General features: G+C 42.6%; 1 protein-coding gene across 3 annotated transcripts in view; it reads right to left on the reverse strand.

Annotated features, from left to right (window-relative positions):
* Window positions 1–21,636, reverse strand: part of ATG3 (autophagy related 3) — a 39,497-nt gene that overhangs the window by 15,792 nt on the left and 2,069 nt on the right. For 2 of the 3 annotated variants that reach the window (XM_075589458.1, XM_075589459.1), the window contains 4 exons: window positions 19,249–19,290; window positions 14,374–14,423; window positions 4,978–5,048; window positions 1,052–1,159 (listed from right to left, as the gene is read on the reverse strand). In XM_075589458.1, coding sequence (XP_075445573.1) covers window positions 1,052–1,159; window positions 4,978–5,048; window positions 14,374–14,423; window positions 19,249–19,290 — 271 coding nt within the window. Of the gene's footprint in view, window positions 1–1,051; window positions 1,160–4,977; window positions 5,049–11,656; window positions 11,826–14,373; window positions 14,424–19,248; window positions 19,291–21,636 lie in introns of those variants that run through there. The other variant, XM_075589460.1, reaches the window with a different exon arrangement.

Here is a 21,636-nt window from a genome sequence, read left to right on the forward strand (position 1 = left end):
TTTAAGTTCAATTAATATTCTTAATTAAGACAAACTTAAAATTGGAAAAACAGAACAAAAAGCCAAAGGCCGAGACAATGTGTACATATTTAATATTTAACAATTTAAACCAGGTCCTCATCTATTTGTGCATAAACAAAAATGATTACAATGCCAGTTTTCATTTTCCACTTAAATATGTCAGGAATCTGCGTTCTCCGCACCCCCCACACAGAGCACTCTCTTCTCACAGGGAGCCCCTTGACACACAATTCAACCCTACCTTACCGCTCTCCGTGGCTCCCCGCCCCTGCCGCCGTCGCGGGATTACTCCCCTCGGCGATTCTTCTGCTCAGCACCGGGCGCGCCCACGGCCTCCCGCGAGCACACCTGCACCCTCCTCTGGCGCGGTCCACGCGCTACGGAGCGCGCTCATTCTGCACACTCTTCTTTCTTTCCCCCGGACCTCAGGCTCCGCCCCTGCATGCCGCACGGGCATACTCAGGTTACCAACAAGACTCACCTGGCTTGTTATGCCTGCACCAATCTGCAGTGTCTCCCTGTAGCTCTTCCTGTCCCGCCTCTGTTCCTGATTGGATCTCCCTGCTTTATCTAGCTCCTCTCTGCTCTCAGTCTTTGCTCGACATAGTCTCTGTATGGAAGTACTTCTGCATTCTCTCAGTGTTTTCACAGGTTCTGACGCGGCTTGTACGACTACCCCCTCTGGCTCTCGATCTCGGCACTCCTTGGACAACGCTCACTCTGGTAACCCCTTGAACACGGCTTGGACTACAACCTATCTCCGCTCTCCACTCCCTGGCCTCGGCAAGGCATTCTTCACTCTATCTCTACAACCGGTACCGGCAAGTATTGTCTACCTTACTACACCTGGCCTGGCAACACTTTATACCACACTCCGGACACGCTCCCTTTGCTGCGGGTGCGTGTATTACCACTTCCCCCTTCAGCTCAGGGGATGGGTCTGGTCTGCGGGCAGCACCGGCGTAACATTATAAAACTATGGCGGCCAAAATACAACACAAATGTAAAAACAATATTTTTATCTACATACCTGTATTATGAAATGTATCTACCCATCCCCCATCCCCATCATCCTCTTCTATAATAGCCTCTTGTTCATCTGAATACTCCATCTGTTTGCATCTTTTGTAGCATGGCACTAGGAGGAATGGTAAATTCCATTAGTATTTACACAATTTAATATGAAGTATTAAGTAAGGTTTACCCCTTTCATTTGTACATTATCAATGCACTCTCTACCCAAAAAAACTGCTACGGTCTAGAAACAAAATATTTAAATACAATCTGTGAAGAACTAAAAGTATTCATACATAGTGTGTGTGTGTATATGCATAATCAGTATTGCTGACCTGACAGAGAGGAGAACTCTCGAAAGCTTGTCCTATGACAAATTGTTACTCCAAATAATAAAGGTATCACCCAATACTGAAGTACTCATTTATTCTGCACTATCGCAACTGGACTAACACAGCTATTTCCATTATAAAGCTGAACCCCGTTGTAATGCAGTGCTCGGGGTCCACCGATGCGACCGCGTTTTAACCGGGATCGCGGAAAAAGATGGCCGCCGCGATAATTGGTTCCGCGTCCACCGGAGGGGGAGAGCTAGGACAACTCTCCCAGCTGTCCCAGACCACCCACCGGCCGGTGGACTGAAAAATGAATTCCGCACGAGCACTCTGAAACCTGAAGTCACGTCCGTGTGTACTGTAAGTCGATTAGTAAAAGAAGCGAGAGAGAGAGAGAGAGAGAGAGACGGGGGCCGGGAAGTGGGAAGTGCATGAGATTGGCTGATTCCTGTCAGTCAGCTGGGAGAACAGGTTGTCACCGTGACGTCCGGGGTATGTGCGCAGAGGTCACTGCAGGTCACATGGAGGCTGCATGTACCGGCGGGTCAGTGTGTGTCTGTGAGGCAAACCTCACTGTCTGGTCTGTAACAGAAATGGATATGGGTGCTGCCTGGTCAATGCAGGAAAAAAGTGTGTGCGTCGCCAGCAGCAGCATGAGTGGGGAAAAAAAAAAGTTACAATATTACCCGTTATTAAATGACCCATCAGGCTGACAGGGATAAATGCTGTATGTATTTAATTGTTTCCCATCTACAGTTTTATGCCGTTTCTATCAAACTGAAGGGTAATTTTTTTTAATCTCAGTATCTTATTTTAAAATGTACAAAACCCTAGTGAGTAATTCCATTAGCTGCCCAACAGCATTGGAGTCTACAGTTTCCCCGAGGCTGTTGTGAAATATTGATGAAATCTTTGCGTTTGTGGCTTTCTCTGATACACTAAACATTTGTCTGATGTTAGCTGAAGATGAATAGATCTGCTCAACGCTAGATCAGAAGCGACTTCAAAGACCGCTGGATACTTCTTCCCTTTATATAAGCCACATTTCCAAAGCATTGCTGTGTGGAATTAAAAAAGAAGAAGAAATAAAGAGTTGGGATCACATAAGTCCGGAGTATGTTTGCAGTCAATACAATTACATTTTCTTAGTTCTATTCATTCGATAGCGGGCTGATCGATAGCGGGCAGTGTTTGCAACTCCCTTCTGCACTTGTTCAGATTATGTGAAAGAATTAGAGTTGGGTGGTATTAACATTGTTTAAATTAGTTTAAACATGATTCTTGGTCAGGAGTTATTTCTGCTATGGTAGCCATCAAAACTCATTGTCCTAGAAGATCTCAACTTGAACGAATTCTCTAATACAAGTTCAAAGTAGTTATTTGTCTTACTACAGAGGTGTGTGTGTAGGAAGCCGGACATTCCTCTCGGCAAATCCTGGAAGTTTGCCAAAAAATTAAACAATTCCGGGAGCCGCGCACACACGCCCGGGACACACACACACACACACACACACACACACACACACACACACGAAAATTCCGGTTATAATTGTTAAGTTAATGTAATTATTTAGTATCTGAATTACACCCACAACGAATACAAATAATATCCAGCAACTTTGATAATGCAAACGTTCATTTTTAGAGAGTGCAGTACCCTGCCACTAGTTATTCTGAAGATGGGTCACATTAAAAGGAAAACAGATTATAAACTAATACAGCTCAACCCCGTTATAACGCGATCCATTACACCGCGAATCCGCATATAACGCGATGCAAGCGTGGCTCCCAATTTTTCGTATTTATGAATACTTTACAATTACGATTATTGGTATCGTAAATACTTTATTGTACAATGCATACAATTGTATATTTCTAACGCGATCCATTTATAACGTGAAGTGGTTCTTTGGACCCCAAGCACAGCGTTATAAGGGGGTTAAGCTGTATGTAAACTAAATACTACATTGATAAAACTCCAAAATCAGAAATTATAGTCTAAATCAGGGGTACGAGATTATCTGCTGGGGGCACGGGGTTTACAGAGGCCCCGCGTGCTTCCCGAATGCACTTAATTTAAATGCCAGGGAAGTGATGAAGGTCTCTGTAAACCTCACTTACCTTGGTTCAGCCGGCGTCTGGAAACGTGTCAAATGACGCTGCAGGGTCATGACGCCCAGATGCCAGGAACTAAGGTAAGGGTTGGGGGGGAGGGGGAAGGAGGGCGTGGGGACAGTAGGACAGCAGGAAGGGGGGCGCAGGGGCGGAAAAAAAGAGTGAGCTCCCCTGGTCTAAGTGGCAATAAAGTCAATAAACTGAAATGTTGTATTGTTGTTATTACCCTTGCTGGCCACTCAACAGCATCAGAAAATACTCCTCCCACAATAGTTATTTTAAAGGCAGATCAAATTTGATTGTGGGGGTCAGTAGCTGTAATAGTAAATTATGTTGGGGTCCACATTATATAAAAACATATATATTTTTTTAAAGAACGGAAGCAGAGAGTTCTTTCATTCTGCAGAATCATATTTTTCAGGAAATGGTGAATGGGGTTATAAGAAATTCATGTGTTAAGGGCCTTTTTCTACATAGCCCGATGCAGTTATTCGGGCCGTTTCCAGACGGAGATCCCAGTTGACTATATATAATTATTCCATAAATATGTTCGACTCTTTTATTCAATATTTGATGATTTTATTTTCTTTGCAACATTAATTCTTTAGAAAAATAATAATAGAATACCCATATCTGCACTCATTCAATTTATAAAGCAATTTTGCACTATATCTGCTTTTTCTATTTATGTCTGGGACCCCCCTTTTCCTTTACTTCATTTGGCTGTATAATGAGGGTACCAAAAATAGTCTATGAGTTGGTTACTCTAACAACCACACTGGTTGACTTCCTCACGTAACACGTGAGTGAGATACTCATCACCTGCTCTATTTTATTTTTTTAGTGATTAATGCAGTATTACACTATATAATTTTTTTTCTGCTGTTTTATATTTCATATACCCTTTGAGTATATTTACGCTCCGAATCTCACTTTCTCCATATTATTAGTCTGTGTCTGTTGTGTACATATTTTCCATTGAGAAACACTCATTGCTTCATCCTGACAGAGATTGGTATCCTGTTTGTTTGATAGAAAAACAGGCATTAGTAAAATCGGCTATGGATAACTAGGGCAGGTTCGAGAAAGGACCATGAAATCCCTAAAACGAATTATGAGAAATCTAGAAAAATAGAACCGCTCAACGAGCCCTCGTATTGGTGATCCTATCTTTATATGGTCCTTCAGACAGAGCTGTACCCAGAACCTTTAAATCATTTTTCAGACTGGGAGTCTGGATGCACTGCATTTTTAGCCCTTGCTCTCCTTTCTGCTTTTATTTTGTATAGCAATATGTTGTCATGTGTATATTTAAATATGTAAATAAATACATGCTGAAGTTTTAGTAAGTTCAAGGGTGTGTTCTAAAGTGTAGTCTTTTTGTTGGGAGTTCTCTGTGCTCTCCTCATACTGTAGATTCACTACCCCAGTACATATTATGTATTGCATAATAATAACAATAATAATAAAAAATAAAATAAAAAAACACTACCATTTCTTGTCATCAGAAACTGTTTTTCATTTGGCAGGTAAGGTTTTATCTTAGACTCTTCACCGGCTGCCCTGAAACAAGACAAAACAAAGTTCTGTGCAAATTTGTTTTTTTCCCCCCGAATATCCAAAGTGATTTTGGTTTCCATAATGTGATGATAAATAATATGGTTGTATCCAAAGACAATAAGGTTTTGGAGTTTACATCTGTAACCAGTAGTACTTTAACAAGATACTGCAATAAATTGATCCTAACCCAATATTTCCTCTTTTCTACTACACGCATTATAGTTGTACTAAAATTACTGTGTACAGATTCTGTAAATTAGGAAGTTTGTGTTTATTAAATCATATCCATAATTCTGTAAAATTTCATCTGATTACCTTTACACAAATAGAGGTTATCAGCAGTATATCATGTAGTAACAGCTCTGCTACATACATAACAATTTTAATAAAACAAAATGGAATTTGTAATACTTCTCACAATTAAACAAATATCTACATATTAAAAAGGTCACTTCATAGACCATCCTAAACCAACAATACAACTAATTTAAAAGGGAGACACTATAATTCAACATACAGTATCATACAGATTAAAAATCCAATTACATATTTTATTTTTCATCTTAATACAGTTATCCATTGTGGTTTGTATTAGGATTTTTTTTAGTAACGGTGTTAAGAATTCGATAGTATTGTTTTTCTCCAATATGCTGCTGTCTGTTTTGCCTTGTTGGTATACATGACGTCACCATTTGTACCACCCTCTAAAAACGTGATGAAGATGCATTGGACACAACCCCTGATGAAGTTACGTGAGCAAAACGTGCATAGGGCATAGCCATTTACCTCCAGTCTGACCAGGGGCAAGACGCGCCAACATCTACAGCCGCCATAAACCTGAGAGGATTTGGGATGCGGAAGATTTCTTTTATAAAGACTTCGTGAAATATTGGAAAATGGAAATTTTACTCACCGATAATTTATTTTCTCCTGGTCCCTCCTTGACAGCGCATGACATGAGGGAATAGACTACGTCCATCTGAAGGTAGGACTTGTGACCTGTACACAGTCTTCTAAGCCCCTCCTATGCCTGCGTCAGGTTTGTTGTAGGTTTAGCCAAGATGAACAATATCAATGTACACCCAAACAAAAAACTGAAGGATAATATGAAAAGAAAATGTACTGCAAAATCTGCGCAAGAAAGGACAAATAGAGGTGGAAACTAGGCATGCGCTGCCATGGAAAGACAAGGAGAAATGAAATCAGAGAGTACAATTTCTCTTTTCCCTTCTGTCCCTCCACATCAGCGCATGACATGAGGGAATGTCCCAAAGCAGTTTCCCCTAAGAAAATCTTGGGTGGGACAAATTATCGCGATACTGCTGCCTGCAGTACATTCCTTCCAAAGGCAGCTTCTGCTGATGTGGTCCATTTAGCTGGTAGTGTTTTGATAATGTATGTAGTAAAGACAAAGTTGCCACTTTGCAGATTTGCTCTGTGGGTGGCTGCTGTTTTATAGCCCAGGAAGTTGCGATCGCTCGGTTACTGAGTCGTAAAAGAAATTGGTGGTGCATTCCCTTTATAATGCTTTATAGACGCTTTATAAGTCTGTGTAATGAGGTTTCTTATCCTTCTGGCTAAGGCTGTCTTGGCTGCTGGGTTTACCTTTTGTTGTCCTGAAGAGAGGAGAAGGATTTGGTTCTGGAGATATGGGCCTTTTTTAGCACTCGCACGATGTCTAAGGTGTGCAGACATTCTTCCTTCTGATTTTTGGGGTTTGGACAGAAAGAAGGCACCACTATTTCTTGGTTAACGTGAAATGATTACATTGCTTTTGAGAGAAAATATATTAGTGTTCTGAAGATAACTTTATCCTGGTGAAAAATGCATAAGAGGGGGTGGAGGGGTTGTCACAGGATACTGCTCTCAGTTAGCTCACTCTTCTGGCTGATGTTATTGCCATGAGAGATACAGCTTTCAATGTTCAAAAGGGTGTGTGACTGTAGTGTTTATAGTGCCTGTAGCACTAGATTTTAACCCTAAGGAGGGAGTGGATCTATGATCCTAGGTTTTAGAAGACACCGAGTTGTGCCACTTGGACTTTTAGCCATGATCAGATTGTCTGATACTTGCACAGAAAACCCTGGTCTTCTTAGGATCTCCCTTTGTCTCCAAGCTGTAAGGTACAACATTTGTAAGTTTGGGTGGTGTGATTTGGCCATTTGTCAGAACGCCCAGGAAGATTGGAAGCAGCCAAGGAAAGTCCACCAACATTCCTTTTAGCTCCGTGAACAAGGATCTTCTAGACCAGGGTTGTGCAAGCTTTTCTGGTTGCGCCCCCCTGCCTGCTCTCCCCCCTGCTTTGTGGGGAAGAGCGCGGAGCTTATGTAAGTGACGCGCCCCCATCCGCTCCCCCAGTTTGCACACCCCTGGGGTTATTAGTAAGGAATTAACGCCTTCAGTTATGCTTTTCGATAATAGCCTCTGAATCAGAGGAATTGGTGGAAAAACGTAGAATGACGAGAGCATTTACTGTTTATGCCTGGTGGTCCCTGTGTCTGGAAAAGAAGAGTTGGCATTTGGTGTTTCAACCACGTGTGAGAGGGAACAAGTCTGCATTTTTTTAGTTTATAAACGATCCGTGTTCAGATATGTGAATAACTGATGTCACTTGTTATGTCTAAAGCACTTCTTATTTCTGAAGCACTTCTTCCTTTTGTGTGTTATTTGTATGATTTGTTATTTATATGGATTGTCACGTGTACGGTATTACTGCTGTGAAGCGCTACTGATGCAGTGGCCGTTATTTGAACGGGTCACGAATTGGAGAACGATATAATCCCCTAATTCTCCCCGGTTTTGGCGCGTTATTTTTTTGAACTGACCGCGGCGCATTAGCTTCCCAAAGCAGGACCACTGCTGTCTGAATGCTACCGGCGTCTGCCTGTGTGTAATAGACGCGCAGAAAGAGAGTCTGAATCAGTCCCTCTAACTGCGCGCCTCTCACAGGCGATCGCGGGGGTTTTATTAAAATTCTAAAATTACAGTTTTGTAGCAGGGGGTCTCCTGAGCTGAACAAAGTTTATTTCAGCCATGGAGACCCCCTACTTCCCAAGTTACAGGCCCAGTTATGGGGTGCCGGTATCCCCGCCATGTTAAAATCCTGTGGGTCACGTGACCGCGGGACTAGAGGGATACGGGCACCATATAACTGGGCTTGTAACTCGGGAAGTAGGGGGTCTCCAAGGCTGAAATAAACTTTGTTCAGTTCAGGAGACACCCTGCTCACGCACACAATAAATAAAAATAAAAAATGTAAGCAGCTTCATTACCTTAGCAATGCCCGCTAAGGCAATGAAGGGGTTAAGGCACAGGTACAGTACAGTACAGTACATTTAAATAAATCACACCCCCCCCCCGTACCACCAAACACACATACTGTACAGTACATTACATTAATGGGTCAAATAACTATTATCCAGATATGGATAATAGATTATTTGGCCCATTATTAAACACATTAACTACAGTAGCATACCAGTAATAAAAAATACAGTTCTACTGTACTTACTACCACCGCAATACAGTACTAGTACATTCTGACACATTCTACACTACAGTACTGTATGCCAACCAAGTAAATGCTCTAAATAAAATAAAATAAATAAATTACCATAAATCAATCCATTCACAAATCGATAACAGTACAATCCAAATCAATTACAGTACACAATTCACTATTCAAATCCTAGAAACAAAACAAGGAATCAGAAATAAATTACCATCAATCAACTAAATCTAACCAACAATAAGCCACTATTAAAAAGCAAGCCACCCCCCCTGAAATAAACCATAGCAAACACATTTGCACACCGTGCTGCAAAATACAGTTAAAAATGCATTAAAAAAAGCAAGCAAACATGAGCAATACAAGCTTTTATTTGCTCTGTATTATGTATATCCATAGGGACATACATAAATACAGAGGCAATAAATGGACATTAAAAAAAATCAATCACATTAAAAAAAAATTCAAAACGTGTAAAAGCTAAATAAAATACATTTCTTTTGTAAACTTACCATTACTTGTCCCACTCACCGACTCCCGTTGATACTGCTTACTCTCGAACCAATCCACGCACCAATCCCCTTCATTGCCTTAGCGGGCATTGCTAAGGTAATGAAGCTGCTTACATTTTTAATTTGTATATATTGTGTGCGTGAGCAGGGGGTCTCCTGAGCTGAACAAAGTTTATTTCAGCCTTGGAGACCCCCTACTTCCCGAGTTACAGGCCCAGTTATGGGGTGCCCATATCCCTCTAGTCCCGCGGTCACATGACCCACAATTTTAACATGGCGGGGATACCGGCACCCCATAACTGGGCCTGTAACTCGGGAAGTAGGGGGTCTCCAAGGCTGAAATAAACGTTGTTCAGCTCAGGAGACCCCCTGCTACAAAACTGTAATTTTAGAATTTTAATAAAACCCCCGCGATCGCCTGAGAGTCGCGCAGTTAGAGGGACTGATTCAGACTCTCTTTCTGCTCGTCTATTACACACAGGCAGACGCCGGTAGCATTCACACAGCAGGGGTCCCTGCTTTGGGAAGCTAATGCGCCCCGGTCAGTTTTCTAAACACAGCGAGCTTGGTCCGCGTTGTGATCACGGTTTCCCGCATTAATTGCCGCGTTAAGTGTTTGAATAACGCCCGCTGCATCAGTATATACATTAATGGCGCTACTGTAAATAAAGATATACATACACACACACACACACACACTTATTTTTGCACTCACTCTGGAATTGGACCTTATCAAAATATCGTCCAGATATTGGATTAAGAATATTTGTTGCTGCCTGATGTGGGTAACAAGGGAAGTTAGGATTTTCATAAGCACCCGGGGAGCTGTTGCAAGGGAAGGGCTGTGAACTGGTAGTGTCGGTTGAAGATGATGAACTGGAGGAACTTTTGGTGCGCGGAAAGAATGGGTACATGTAGGTACGCATCTTTGTTGCATTAAAAGAGGGTGTACTTTCTTTTTCACACAAATGTATCTATACATCTATATCTATCTAATTTACAGAGCGTTCCTATCAGCTGATGGAACAAACTCACAGATGGAGAATACAAATCCTCAGAGCTTCACCTATAGAGGGTATGCTGATACTAAATCACAAAAAAAACACAGATATCCATAGATACTGTAGATGGTTAATAATGTATATGCGATGGGATAAAGCCAATAAAGTACATACAAGAAGGTGAGAGGTGTAAGTTCTTCAGTGTTATACACTTCTAATGAACAGACAGATGCAGAAAATAAAATTGTCTTAAAGAATATTGTACTTAGGGGTAGGTAGAAGGCAAAACGACAGAGATATATATATATATATTTATTTTTTGTAAGGGGGGCAAATGCTTGAGCCACGATGTGGCCCTTCTTCTGGCCCGTTCTCTTATACATCAAAGCATCAAAAAATATATTCTTTCAAAGATTAACTATTTGGAAATTAATTGCAGTAATATTGTAGTCCCAGGCTACAGGTCTGTGGAGTGTACAGCATCCTCCTTGAACTGCATCTGAGAGTTTTTTCCATCGGCTGATGGGAAAGCTCTGTGAATTATATATTTTTTGACTTCTGGACTGCTATGATCATTTTTGTGGTCTTTTGCAAGTGCTTCATGATAATTACCTTATATACAGAGTGACCGCTTTCATTCATCATGTGAGAGTGCTGGGAATTCATTGTTTCTCTTAGATTCTCGGGTACTTCTGAAAAAACAGCTGATCATAGAAGAGTCATCAAACCCTGATTAAGCGCATAAAATTGTTGTGGATTTTTGGGTATGGATGGCTGAATGAGCTGATTGTGGAATGTTTTCTAGAAACGCAAATGTGTAGCCATTCTGGAGCACTTGCAGTACCCAGTGATTAGTAGTTGACTGGATCCACGCCTCCTTGAACTACTTTAGCCTGGCTCCTCTCACATCGAGAAAGGGAGATCCGCTGGATCTCAGAAAGAGGCATTTCTGGAGGATGACTGTCTTCCTCTACCGAATTGTCTGGCTGATGTGCACTCTTGCTTGCTGAGGGCTTTGGTGGCTTCGAAAGGACAGTCTCTGACCTCTAGACGATGTGGGGAAATTAGATGTTCTGTATGAAAGGCACGAATGAACATTTCCCCCCTGTAATCCTTGTAATTTCTGAAAAAGGATATAAATTTGCTTATTTTTTTATGAAACTTCGTCAGTCATGGGTTTGAGCCAGAGCTCTGTGTGCAGTGATGGATGTTGCAGAAGATCTGGATAGTTGTCTGACTGCGTTAAATTAGGTGTTTCAGAGAGATGTTGTTGCGTTAAATGAGGGGTTGCAGAGAAATTCTAATGACTCAGTCATGATGTTGCAGTCTTTCAGGATGTGCTGACGAGATAGGATTGTTTCTTGAATACTAGAACACAAGATCATCACCATTCTTACTAGAAAAGCTGTTGCAATCATCAGCTTGAAGGAAGCTCCTAATGAATACAATCTCTTTAGTAGGCCATCAATCCTCTTGATCTAGAGATCTGGGACAACATACAGAGATCATCCATACTACTTGTCCATCAGACTCAATCTATGCATTAGCACCTTTTTGCTATTCAAGAGACACACACACACACACACACACCTCTTGCCCATAGGGTCTCTAAAGGATGCTGGATCTTTAAGGAGGGATAGTTGTCCTTCTTGTGAGTTTTGATACCGCGGCGTACACGTTAGTAGGATTTCCCCAAACTTTCATCTTCTGATCTGAATGGGCACATTCCCTCGGTGCAGTGTTGTGGACTGGCGTGTCTCTAGGAAGTGATGACAAAAACGGAAGCGCGCTTTCAGTGTGGAAAGGCTGGCACTGGGGCAATTCTGTATAGTGCAATGTCTAGCTGAAACCTACAGAGCAGTGGCCAGATACTTGCTTGCTAATCCAATGTGTTTTGCCACTGCATATGGCTTTGTCGGGGATGTGTGCTGGAGCCTCTTATCTCAGCCAATGTTCCATTTTCTGGTGAGCAGTGATGACGTCACCGGCACCTCTGCATATACCAAATCTCCCTACTCCGCGTAGTTGTGAGCCACATGTGCCACTCGCAGGCAGACAGGGTGGAAGCATGTGGGCTCTCCTCTCATGGAGAGCACACATGGGGGGCGGGGGGGGTTGGGTGTTTGCTGGAATGGATGTGTTCCCTGTAGTGGTACCTCCACATTAGAGCGTGTCCTGGGTGGTGGTGGCCCGTGGTTGGACTGCACACCAGAAGCCGCCGAGAGCTGCTCTTTTAAAAAATAAGAAAATAGTCCTGCAGCAGTGTAAGACACAGACAACTGAATGAAAGCAAGCATAGGAGGGACTTATACGGCCGCAAACAGGTCAAAAGTCTGAGTCCTACTTTCAGATGCGGGGAAACTAGTCCCTCATGTCATGTGCTGTTATGGAAGAAAAACAAGAGCAAAAATAAAATAATAATAATAATAATAATAATAAATATATATATTTTTTATTTTATTTAATAACCATCTTTGAATGTCTTTGGTCAGTGTATTCTGACATGGATGTTATGCGGATTAACTTTTCGGTATAGAAAGACTAATTTATTTTTAGTTGATCAAGATATTGAATCTGAATCAAACTGAATGGGACTGCCAGGGACCCCTGCTGTGTTAATCGATGGGCCATTAGTCTCAGCAGGAATGTCATTGAAATGTTGCAGCATGTACCCGGATCTTGTTGGCGATAGCCCCAGATTTTCCAAGGCAAGTTTAAGGGAAGTTTTAGAATACTCGTCGGCGCACCTGTGTATGTGTGTGTGTATGTATATACACACACACACACACACACACACACACACACACACACACACACACACACACACACACGTATATACATATATAGACACACACACACACACACACACCGTGAAAATGAGTTGGGGGTAAAATAATATTTTCCGAACCATCACATTTGTGGTAGACTGATAATATATTTTCTGGATAAATAATTCAATGGATGTTATCTCACTAATCAGATAAACGGTCCCATGAATCTTTAAAAAACACACTACTACTGTCAGCACAATCACGCCTACATAGGTATAGGTCAACCCTAATAGCATGTGCACATTTTTTTTTCTAAAACACTGCAAAAAAGCGCAACGTGGTTCAATTCCCGATGTCGGATCCTTGTGACCGTGGGCAAATCAGTTTATCTCCCTGTGCCTCAGGCACCGAAAACATAGATTGAAAGCTCCATGTGCCTGTGCCTGCAAAATATCTCTGTAAAGCGCTACCTAAAACTAGCAGCGCTATACAAGAACATGTTATTATTATGATTAAGGGACACCTAATGAAACAAAAAACCTGCATCAGATTTAGCTTTGATGAAGCTGGTGCCATTTTTTTTATTTTTTTTTAATCACTGCTGCAGTTTTGTAGATAGTTTAGACCACCCATAAACATTAGTGGTTTCATCATAGCAAAAAATAAAAAATAATAAAAAAAAAACAAACATTTTCTACATTGTTAGTAAAACGGCAAACCCTTCTATGTTCCGTGATCAATCCATGTTACAAATGCCCCTGTGTGTATTACATTATGGGAAATTACTATTGTAAACATCACCTCATCATTTGTTTTACTTGGCTACACATCTTGCAGGAAGATCATAATTGTTTACAATCTCCTTTATGCAATTACAGTATAGCCATGAAAATTGCTTAGAAAATAATAGACATTACAATTTGAGAGAAACATTATATAAAATCAGAAAATTGCAACCGAGCTGTTTTTAAATTGCCTTTTACAATTTACAAATTTACTTTATATTTCTTCATTTGCCTTTGTTCGAGGGACAGCCTGCTGTTCACCCCTCCCCCTCCCCCCAGGATGTATATACAGGCATACCCCGATTTAAGGACACTCGCGAGTAAGGACATATCGCCCAATAGGCAAACGGCAGCTCGCGCATGCGCCTGTCAGCACGTCCTGAACAGCAATACCGGCTCCCTACCTGTACCGAAGCTGTGCGCAAGCGGGGAGACTATAGAGCCTGTTACACATGCGTTATTTACATCAGTTATGCACGTATAGGACGATTGCAGTACAGTACATGCATCGATAAGTGGAAAAAAGGTAGTGTTGCACTTTAAGTACATTTTCGCTTTACATACATGCTCTGGACCCATTGCGTACGTTAATGCGGGGTATGCCTGTATTAAACTCTGCTCTCGTTCATAATAAAAGGTTTAAGGGGAGAAGAGTGCAATATTACTATTATTCAATTCAAGTCTGTAAAGCGGAGGCAAAAGAGAAGTGGTTAAATGTCATGCAACAAACAATTACTGCCGCCATACTTGCCATTGCCAGGTGGGGCAGTGATGGACTAGGTGGTCTCCAGCTGCCAAAAACTGTTGAGAAATAAAAAAGGTAAAAAAGGCCAATTAAGCAGATTTCATTCAATTTCTCATAACATTTCTGAAGAAAAACAAGTCAAACTGTATCAATATCACATTATGCTATTTATGGAGGCGAAGAGAACCCCACTGAAAAATTATACTACTGCAATTCATGGTTAAAGTATACATAGAACTGTACAATGGACCTTATTTCTATCCTATTGGCTCAACTGTGCATTGATGTATTGATATGGAAGTAATTAAATGTATATGCAAATTAATACTAAAATAGGATAATCATAAAGATCTTTTACTAACAACCACAACTCTTGCAGTAATAATAAAGATACATCTAAGTGTAATCCATCGTTAAAATGTGAAGTAGCAAATTATGTTGCCTAGACATCCATTCACTCTTCCATACTATTCTGAAAACGGTGAGTAATGTTTATGGTATAGACAAACGATCAATACAGGCCATTTGGGTTATGTGTACGATGTGCAGTGGATTAGACCTATGTAGCCAATGTTCTTGCAACCGCAGGCGCGCTGCAGCGGGACATACATAACACAACACTACAGCAGGAGAAGTGGCCACTGTTTTGTATCAGCCGCATGCGAGAAGGGTGTGGGGCTACAGCACTATCTCTACCACAGGAGCACGCCACTAAATTGGTTACATCTATACAGTAGGTCATCATGGAAACTGGCAATCTCAGCTTTGTACGAAAACTTCCAAAGTTACCTCTCACATGTAAATACAACAAAGGAAAGAACGGTGCATCACTAAGTCACGTGTGTATTATTAAACCACATAGATCAAGCTATAGCTTCTGTAGCACAAATTATAATATATAGTTACTGTCACATACAGTACACCTGTGAGCACGTGACCAGCATACGGGACAAGGGTTAATACACAGCTCTCTAGCTGGCCCTTTTCACCTTCTGCAAAGGTCGCTCAAATAAATAAGATCTCCCCTCAATCCGTCCCAATACACCATCTGTCACGAACAGCACACTTGTGACCACGTGACTTAGATCTGCAACTAGGTTTAACACACATGGTTATTCTAGCCAACACACCTTTCTCCTGTCACATAGTATCACTTAGACAGTCATAAAGGTCATCCTATCCACATAGTCAAGGAAGAGAATTACTCACATAATCAGCAGCCATCCAATGTGTGTGCGTCACGCCTGAAGTAGCAGAAGAGGTCATTCGGAGGATAGAAGCGGAGCACAACGATGAGAAGTAGGGGGCTAAACACACGCAGTAGGTTTTAAAAAAATCAGCTTTAATCCATGGTATGCAGGTGTAACGGGTATTCCCTGTGAATACAGACGCTACTACCTGCTGTGTATACCTGTGTGGCTCTCAGGAGCCTAAGCCTCCGCTCGGGGAGCCTGGGGTACATACATATAACACAATCTCGTGGTGCAACGCCTCCACCTTCGATGGCTCCCGCCAGAGGACGAGTGGTTCCGCGCAGGATAAATATATATATATATATATATATATATATATCACTCCACACACCGCATGTAAAATAACCAATGACTTTACTGAGCAGCATGTACTTATTCATAAATCAACAGGTGTCCCTCTCTAGAGGAGACACTGACTACTGCGTCTTGCAGGACACTCCCACCTACACCGGGTGATCCCACCCCGTGTCCAATACCCCACACAATATGTCCCGCACCCTTAAAGGGAAATGATATGTGTGACTGCGCAGCCACTAGTCCCGTATTAATAATATATGTAGGATCGTTGGTGCACTTGTTGATGGTTACCTGCCGAGCACTCCAGTGCCCGGGCCTGCCAAGGAGTTTCACAAAGGATCCGAAGGCTGACGAATCCAGGAACTACCGTCCGGGGCGATCCCACCCGGATGGCTGCTGCAGCGGCAGCGGAGGTCTGAGCCCAAACCTCTGGATGGACACGCGGCGTCCGCTGTGTCCCTAACTGACACGGTGTAGTAAGGGGCAGGGTCCCTAACCTGGGGCCTGTCCCTACAACACTCAATACTACTGGTGACTCAGGGCTATCTGGGGCCTAGGGGGCTGCTGGCCTAGTGCAGGGAGACACTGACTCCTGCACCCTACCTCTGTCCTCTAGCTGCTCCTGACGCCGACTGACGTGCTCCTAAACCCCGCAAAATGTATCTATCCCTGAGCAGGGAGATACTACAGCCCTATTGGCTACCTGGCGTCACCTGACTCTGCCCCTGTGCACCCTGAGGGCTGTATCTCTTGGGAGCTATTCTCCCCTATGGCCACCTCGCGCGCACTTCCTCTGCGCATGCGCCAACCTCTGCAGTGGCCACCAGCTGCCCAGACCCATTGCGCATGCGCAACTACATAGACAGTGGCGGCGCCCCTCGCGGGAGCCGCCAGGGACCTTCCGAGCACCGGAGTGCTCCCTGCTCGGCCCCCACCCTCCAGGAACACCGGCGGGGCTGCCGCTTGGCTCCGGCAGCCCCCACCATCAGCGGAGGTAACGGGGGTTGCGGAGCAAATGGGGGAACCTGGTTACACAGGGAACACCAGTCAAGTACTCTGACGCGTCCCGCCCGAAACCCGTCAGAGTACTTGACTGGTGTTCCCTGCATACCATGGATTAAAGCTGATTTGTTAAAATGTACTGCGTGTGTTTAGTCCCCTACTTCTCATCGTTGTGCTCCGCTTCTATCCTCTGGATTACCTAACCTGCTATTTAGGCTATATTTCTACCAGGAAGTTGGCTGAGCATAAATCTTCATGATGAGTGCTGGTCACAAGCACTCTGCCATGTTTACCTTTGACATCGTTGCTATAGCCTATCCTCGACCCCAGCTTACTCTCAACTACTCCGCTCTCTCCAACCCTCGACCCGGCTAGTGACCTATATGACCCATACCGCTCTACCCCTTGACCTCGGTTTGCCTACGACTATCATGCCTTCTCCTATCTGGCTACCCACAACTACGTGTCCCTCACCCGGACACGGCTTCACGGCTACAGGTCAGTATCTTCTATATATCCTCGCCTCGCAGTTCCGTCCAGTTTGTTGCGAGCATCTGTTACACTGGGTTGCCAGTTTTACGACTTGAAAGAAAACAAACTGTCTTCTAAAGTTCAAAAGTCTCATTAATTGTATGCAAGACCTCATAGCTTAATTTCTAGAATACTTAAGACAGACGCCATCTTCACCGTTATGCATGTGTACTTCACATACAAGCGTGCATATAAAATTTGACAGCCAAACGTCTATTTTCACAGGAGAAACAGTTATCGGTCTTTTGCACCTCTTACCCATGCAATGTGTGGTATTATTTGATTTGTCTAATTGCAGCGGTGACAGAAATTCATTTGATCTTATGAATTGCTGTCAGGCCCATAATTTCTTATATTTAATATAGCCCGCCAGTGAAGTGGTGACCTGTTTGTCCCCTTTCTCTGTGATGCATAGGAGGGAGCTCAAGAATGTTACAGTTTTCTTTGAGGTTGATAGTCCAGGATCTGGCTATTACACACATTTCACTTTTAGTGGGCCATCAGCGACGCCCCCTCAATTAAGCCCTCTTTGTAGATCAGCAAAGACATAGGGAGGGTCTTGACCTGTCAAACACAATGGGGCCTATGCAGAGAGCAGCGCTAGAATAAATTGGAGAGTTTAAGAAAAAGTAGCTTTAATGGAGAGTTTTTTTCCTCATATGCAGAAATGGGCGAAATCCGCTATTTTTAGCATTACTGCATGTGGAGAATTGTAAATGAGGAGATGCGCGCAGCTGAAAGGGAGAAAAAAAAATCGCGCATTTTTTTTCCCCCTATAGCCGGCGAGCTCCTGCTTCTTGCCAACTTTAGTTGGTGGAGAAAATTGAAGAAAATCGCGCCCAAAACAGCCGCTAGATGGCGAGCGCGCCTTTCTGAATTTGGATATTTTTCAGACTGGCGAGATGTAGTTTCTCGCCAGCCGCGCGGCGAGATTTTCAAATAGAAAAAAAAAATGGCGCTTTTTTCCTACCTCGCCATTTTCAGCTGTTTTTTGCGCGATTTTCGCCGGAAAATGGCGAGATTGTAAATAGCGCTGCTCTCTGCATGAGGCCCAATATCTTCTATTTTTAAGACAAACTGTAACCATATTAACACCTGAAGCACCAGATTGATTAAAATATTTCATATCCCCTGCCATTTTTTATTCGTTACCCGTTACTATGCAATCAAGAACCAATCCACGAGCAAGAGCTTTTATGGACAAGGGGAAATTAGATGCATGGAGTTGTGTTTATTATATGTGCAGATTAAATAAAGAATTGTAGCCTTAATATTGTTTGTGTTTCTTTACATTGGTATTTATTAATATAAAAAGGAGTCAATAAAAATCATCACATTAGAAATAATAGATAATACTGCAGAACAAGTACAGCCATTTCAAATGTAGATTTCATCACTTAGAAAACTCTACAATTGAGGAACTATATCAGAGTGAAACTTATTGCAACATCACCCGTCATTTGATTTAACATTACAGCTAAATTGCAATGCTGTATTTTTCTCAGAAACACAAAGAAGGTGGTTGTTTTTTTTTTTAAAGCAATGGGATTTAAAATTAAACAAGAGAGTTATTCGTAGATGAAAGTATCTATAGAGTTTTAAAGCCTTCATCACGTACCAATAGGTTCACCGATGAAGAAAGGACCTGACGTTTTTTATTTCAAAATGTTTCCAGTAAAAGGTATCACAACGTACATCAAATCAACTAGAATTTGGTAGTGTTTAAAAGAGGGGTGTTTTGAATTGGTCAAAATACATCCAGTTATAAATATGAAAATTAAGGTATTTTTCTGCTTACCTCTTCTGGAGTAATGACGCCCGTCTCCTTAAACTTTGACTCCTTAGTGAATAATAATAATAATAATAAAAAAAAAAAAACATACATTAAGTGAGAATAGCGAGAGTCACGTTAAAACAATAATCACTTCCATCACTAATCGGAAACATTTTTTTAGAGATGTCTAGAAACATCAAATAAATACATTAACAGCGCTGTTTAATGAAACACTAAAGTTAACAAAATATTTGAGACGATGAAGAAGTTCAGGGATACATTTTTTCAAGGATTTTGTTTACACACAGAGACCACCACCTTGCGCTCTAGTCACGAGGTGGCAAAACCAAGATAAATGGTCCGTCTTTAAAAATGGTCCAATCCTACGTAACCAGCCAAAACGTTATTAGCAATGATCACGGCCCGCAGCAGATCCAGATGCTTGCTGAACCCGAACAGTTAGCACAGACCTGTCAAATCGATGCTGCAACAGAAAAAAATCATGCCCCATTTGTACATCTTTATTTATATAGATAAAGCCCGCAGCTGTACTTGGCACTTTACAAGTGAGACAATACAGTACAGGGAAAGTACAATAAGTGCTAGAAATAAGATCTGACAATAGGAAATGATATCCCTGCCTCGGAGAGTTTACAATCTAAGTGGTATGAGGCGAGACTAAGGCCGCGCTTATAGTGCCAGCGACGTCACCCGAAAACAAATGCATTGCCGCTGCCGCGTGCGCTTACAGTAAGCGCGACGGCGACAATGCGACGGAGCGAAAACTGGTAGCCGGCAAAATTTGATTTTTCAAGGGCTGTCGCCTCATGTGACGGCCCTTGAAGCAATCAAATGTCCAGAAACACGCCGACACGACGCCCGGCGAAATATAACTTTCGTCGGTGGCGACGGCACCATCGACGGCACTATAGGTGCAGCCTGAGACAACAGGTGACGGAATAAGTGCAGTAGATGGCAGTCACTGGTAGGAGCGAATGGGTGTGTGGCAGTAGCCACGAGTCCAGGCTATTGGAGAGCTTAATTTAAGAAGTGAGGAGTTTTAAGGCTGGTCTTAAAAGGTGAGGAGAGTAAGTGCTTGGCATAAACCGAGTGTGAGGGAGTTCCACAAGTAAGGGGCAATGAGAGAACAAGGTTTAAGGTGAGAGAGCAATAGACGTGAAAGGGGTGGAAAGGAGACAGTTAGGCTGCGCTTATAGTGCCGGCTACGGATGACGTCACCCGTCTCTGTAGCCATTGCGAAAGTTGTAATCTGTTTTGGAGAATTCTCTGGCTACAAGGGGAGTGACGTCAGGCAAGGGGGAAGGCAGAGACAAGAGCAAGGGGGAAGGTTGAAATGGAGAGGAGTTGTAATTTCTGTTTGTATGCTGAATTTACTTTACTTTTACTTTAAATTACGGGAGAATTTACCATTTTAAAAGTTGTTAATATACAGGCATACCCCGCATTAACGTACGCAATGGGACCGGAGCATGTATGTAAAGCGAAAATGTACTTAAAGTGAAGTACTACCTTTTCCCCACTTATCGATGCATGTACTGTACTGCAATCGTCATATACGTGCACAACTGATGTAAATAACACATTTGTAACAGGCTCTATAGTCTCCCCGCTTGCGTACAGCTTCGGTACAGGGTATTGCTGTTCAGGACGTGCTGACAGGCGCATGCGTGAGCTGCCATTTGCCTATTGAGCGATGTGTACTTACTCGCGAGTGTACTTAAAGTGAGTGTCCTTAAAGCGGGGTATGCCTGTAGTGTGTTTCACTTGACAGACACACACACACACATTCCCCCTCTCCCTGCATCGGAAGGGTTTATAGCCTGTCACATGGCGAGACCGTTGCTGTAAAAATCAAAAATTCTACTGACTACAGAGATTTAGGTCCCTCCGTCGCGCCTACTATAAGCACATGTGACGGATTCAATGCATTTGTTTTGACGTGACGTTGCGTCACCATAAGCGCAACCTTATGGGTAGAATGCAGGAGACGAGCAGGGATATGGCGAGAGATCAAAGCTCATATGTAGGGAGGAGCAGATGAGTGGACAGCCTTGAAGGTAAGGAGAACTTTGTGGGTGATCCGAAACTTAATGGGAAGCCAGGACAGGGATTTGAGGAGACGAGTAGAAACTGAAATTATTCTAGCAGCAGAACTTTGGATAAATTGCAAAGGAGAAAGTTGTGAGGCAGGGAGGCCTGTTAGTAAAATGTTACAATAATCCAGACGGGATAGGATAAGTGCATGCATTAGACTGACAGAGGAAAGGGCGGATCTTAGCAATATTACGGAGGAAGAAGCGACACGTTTCAGCCATGCCGTGAATGCAGAAGGAAAGGGAAGAGTAAAATGTCACTCCTAGGCAATGTGCTTTGGCAGCAGTGCACAATTGG

Source organism: Ascaphus truei, chromosome 3, assembly GCF_040206685.1.
Source record: "Ascaphus truei isolate aAscTru1 chromosome 3, aAscTru1.hap1, whole genome shotgun sequence".
NCBI classification, from domain to species: Eukaryota; Metazoa; Chordata; class Amphibia; order Anura; family Ascaphidae; genus Ascaphus; species Ascaphus truei.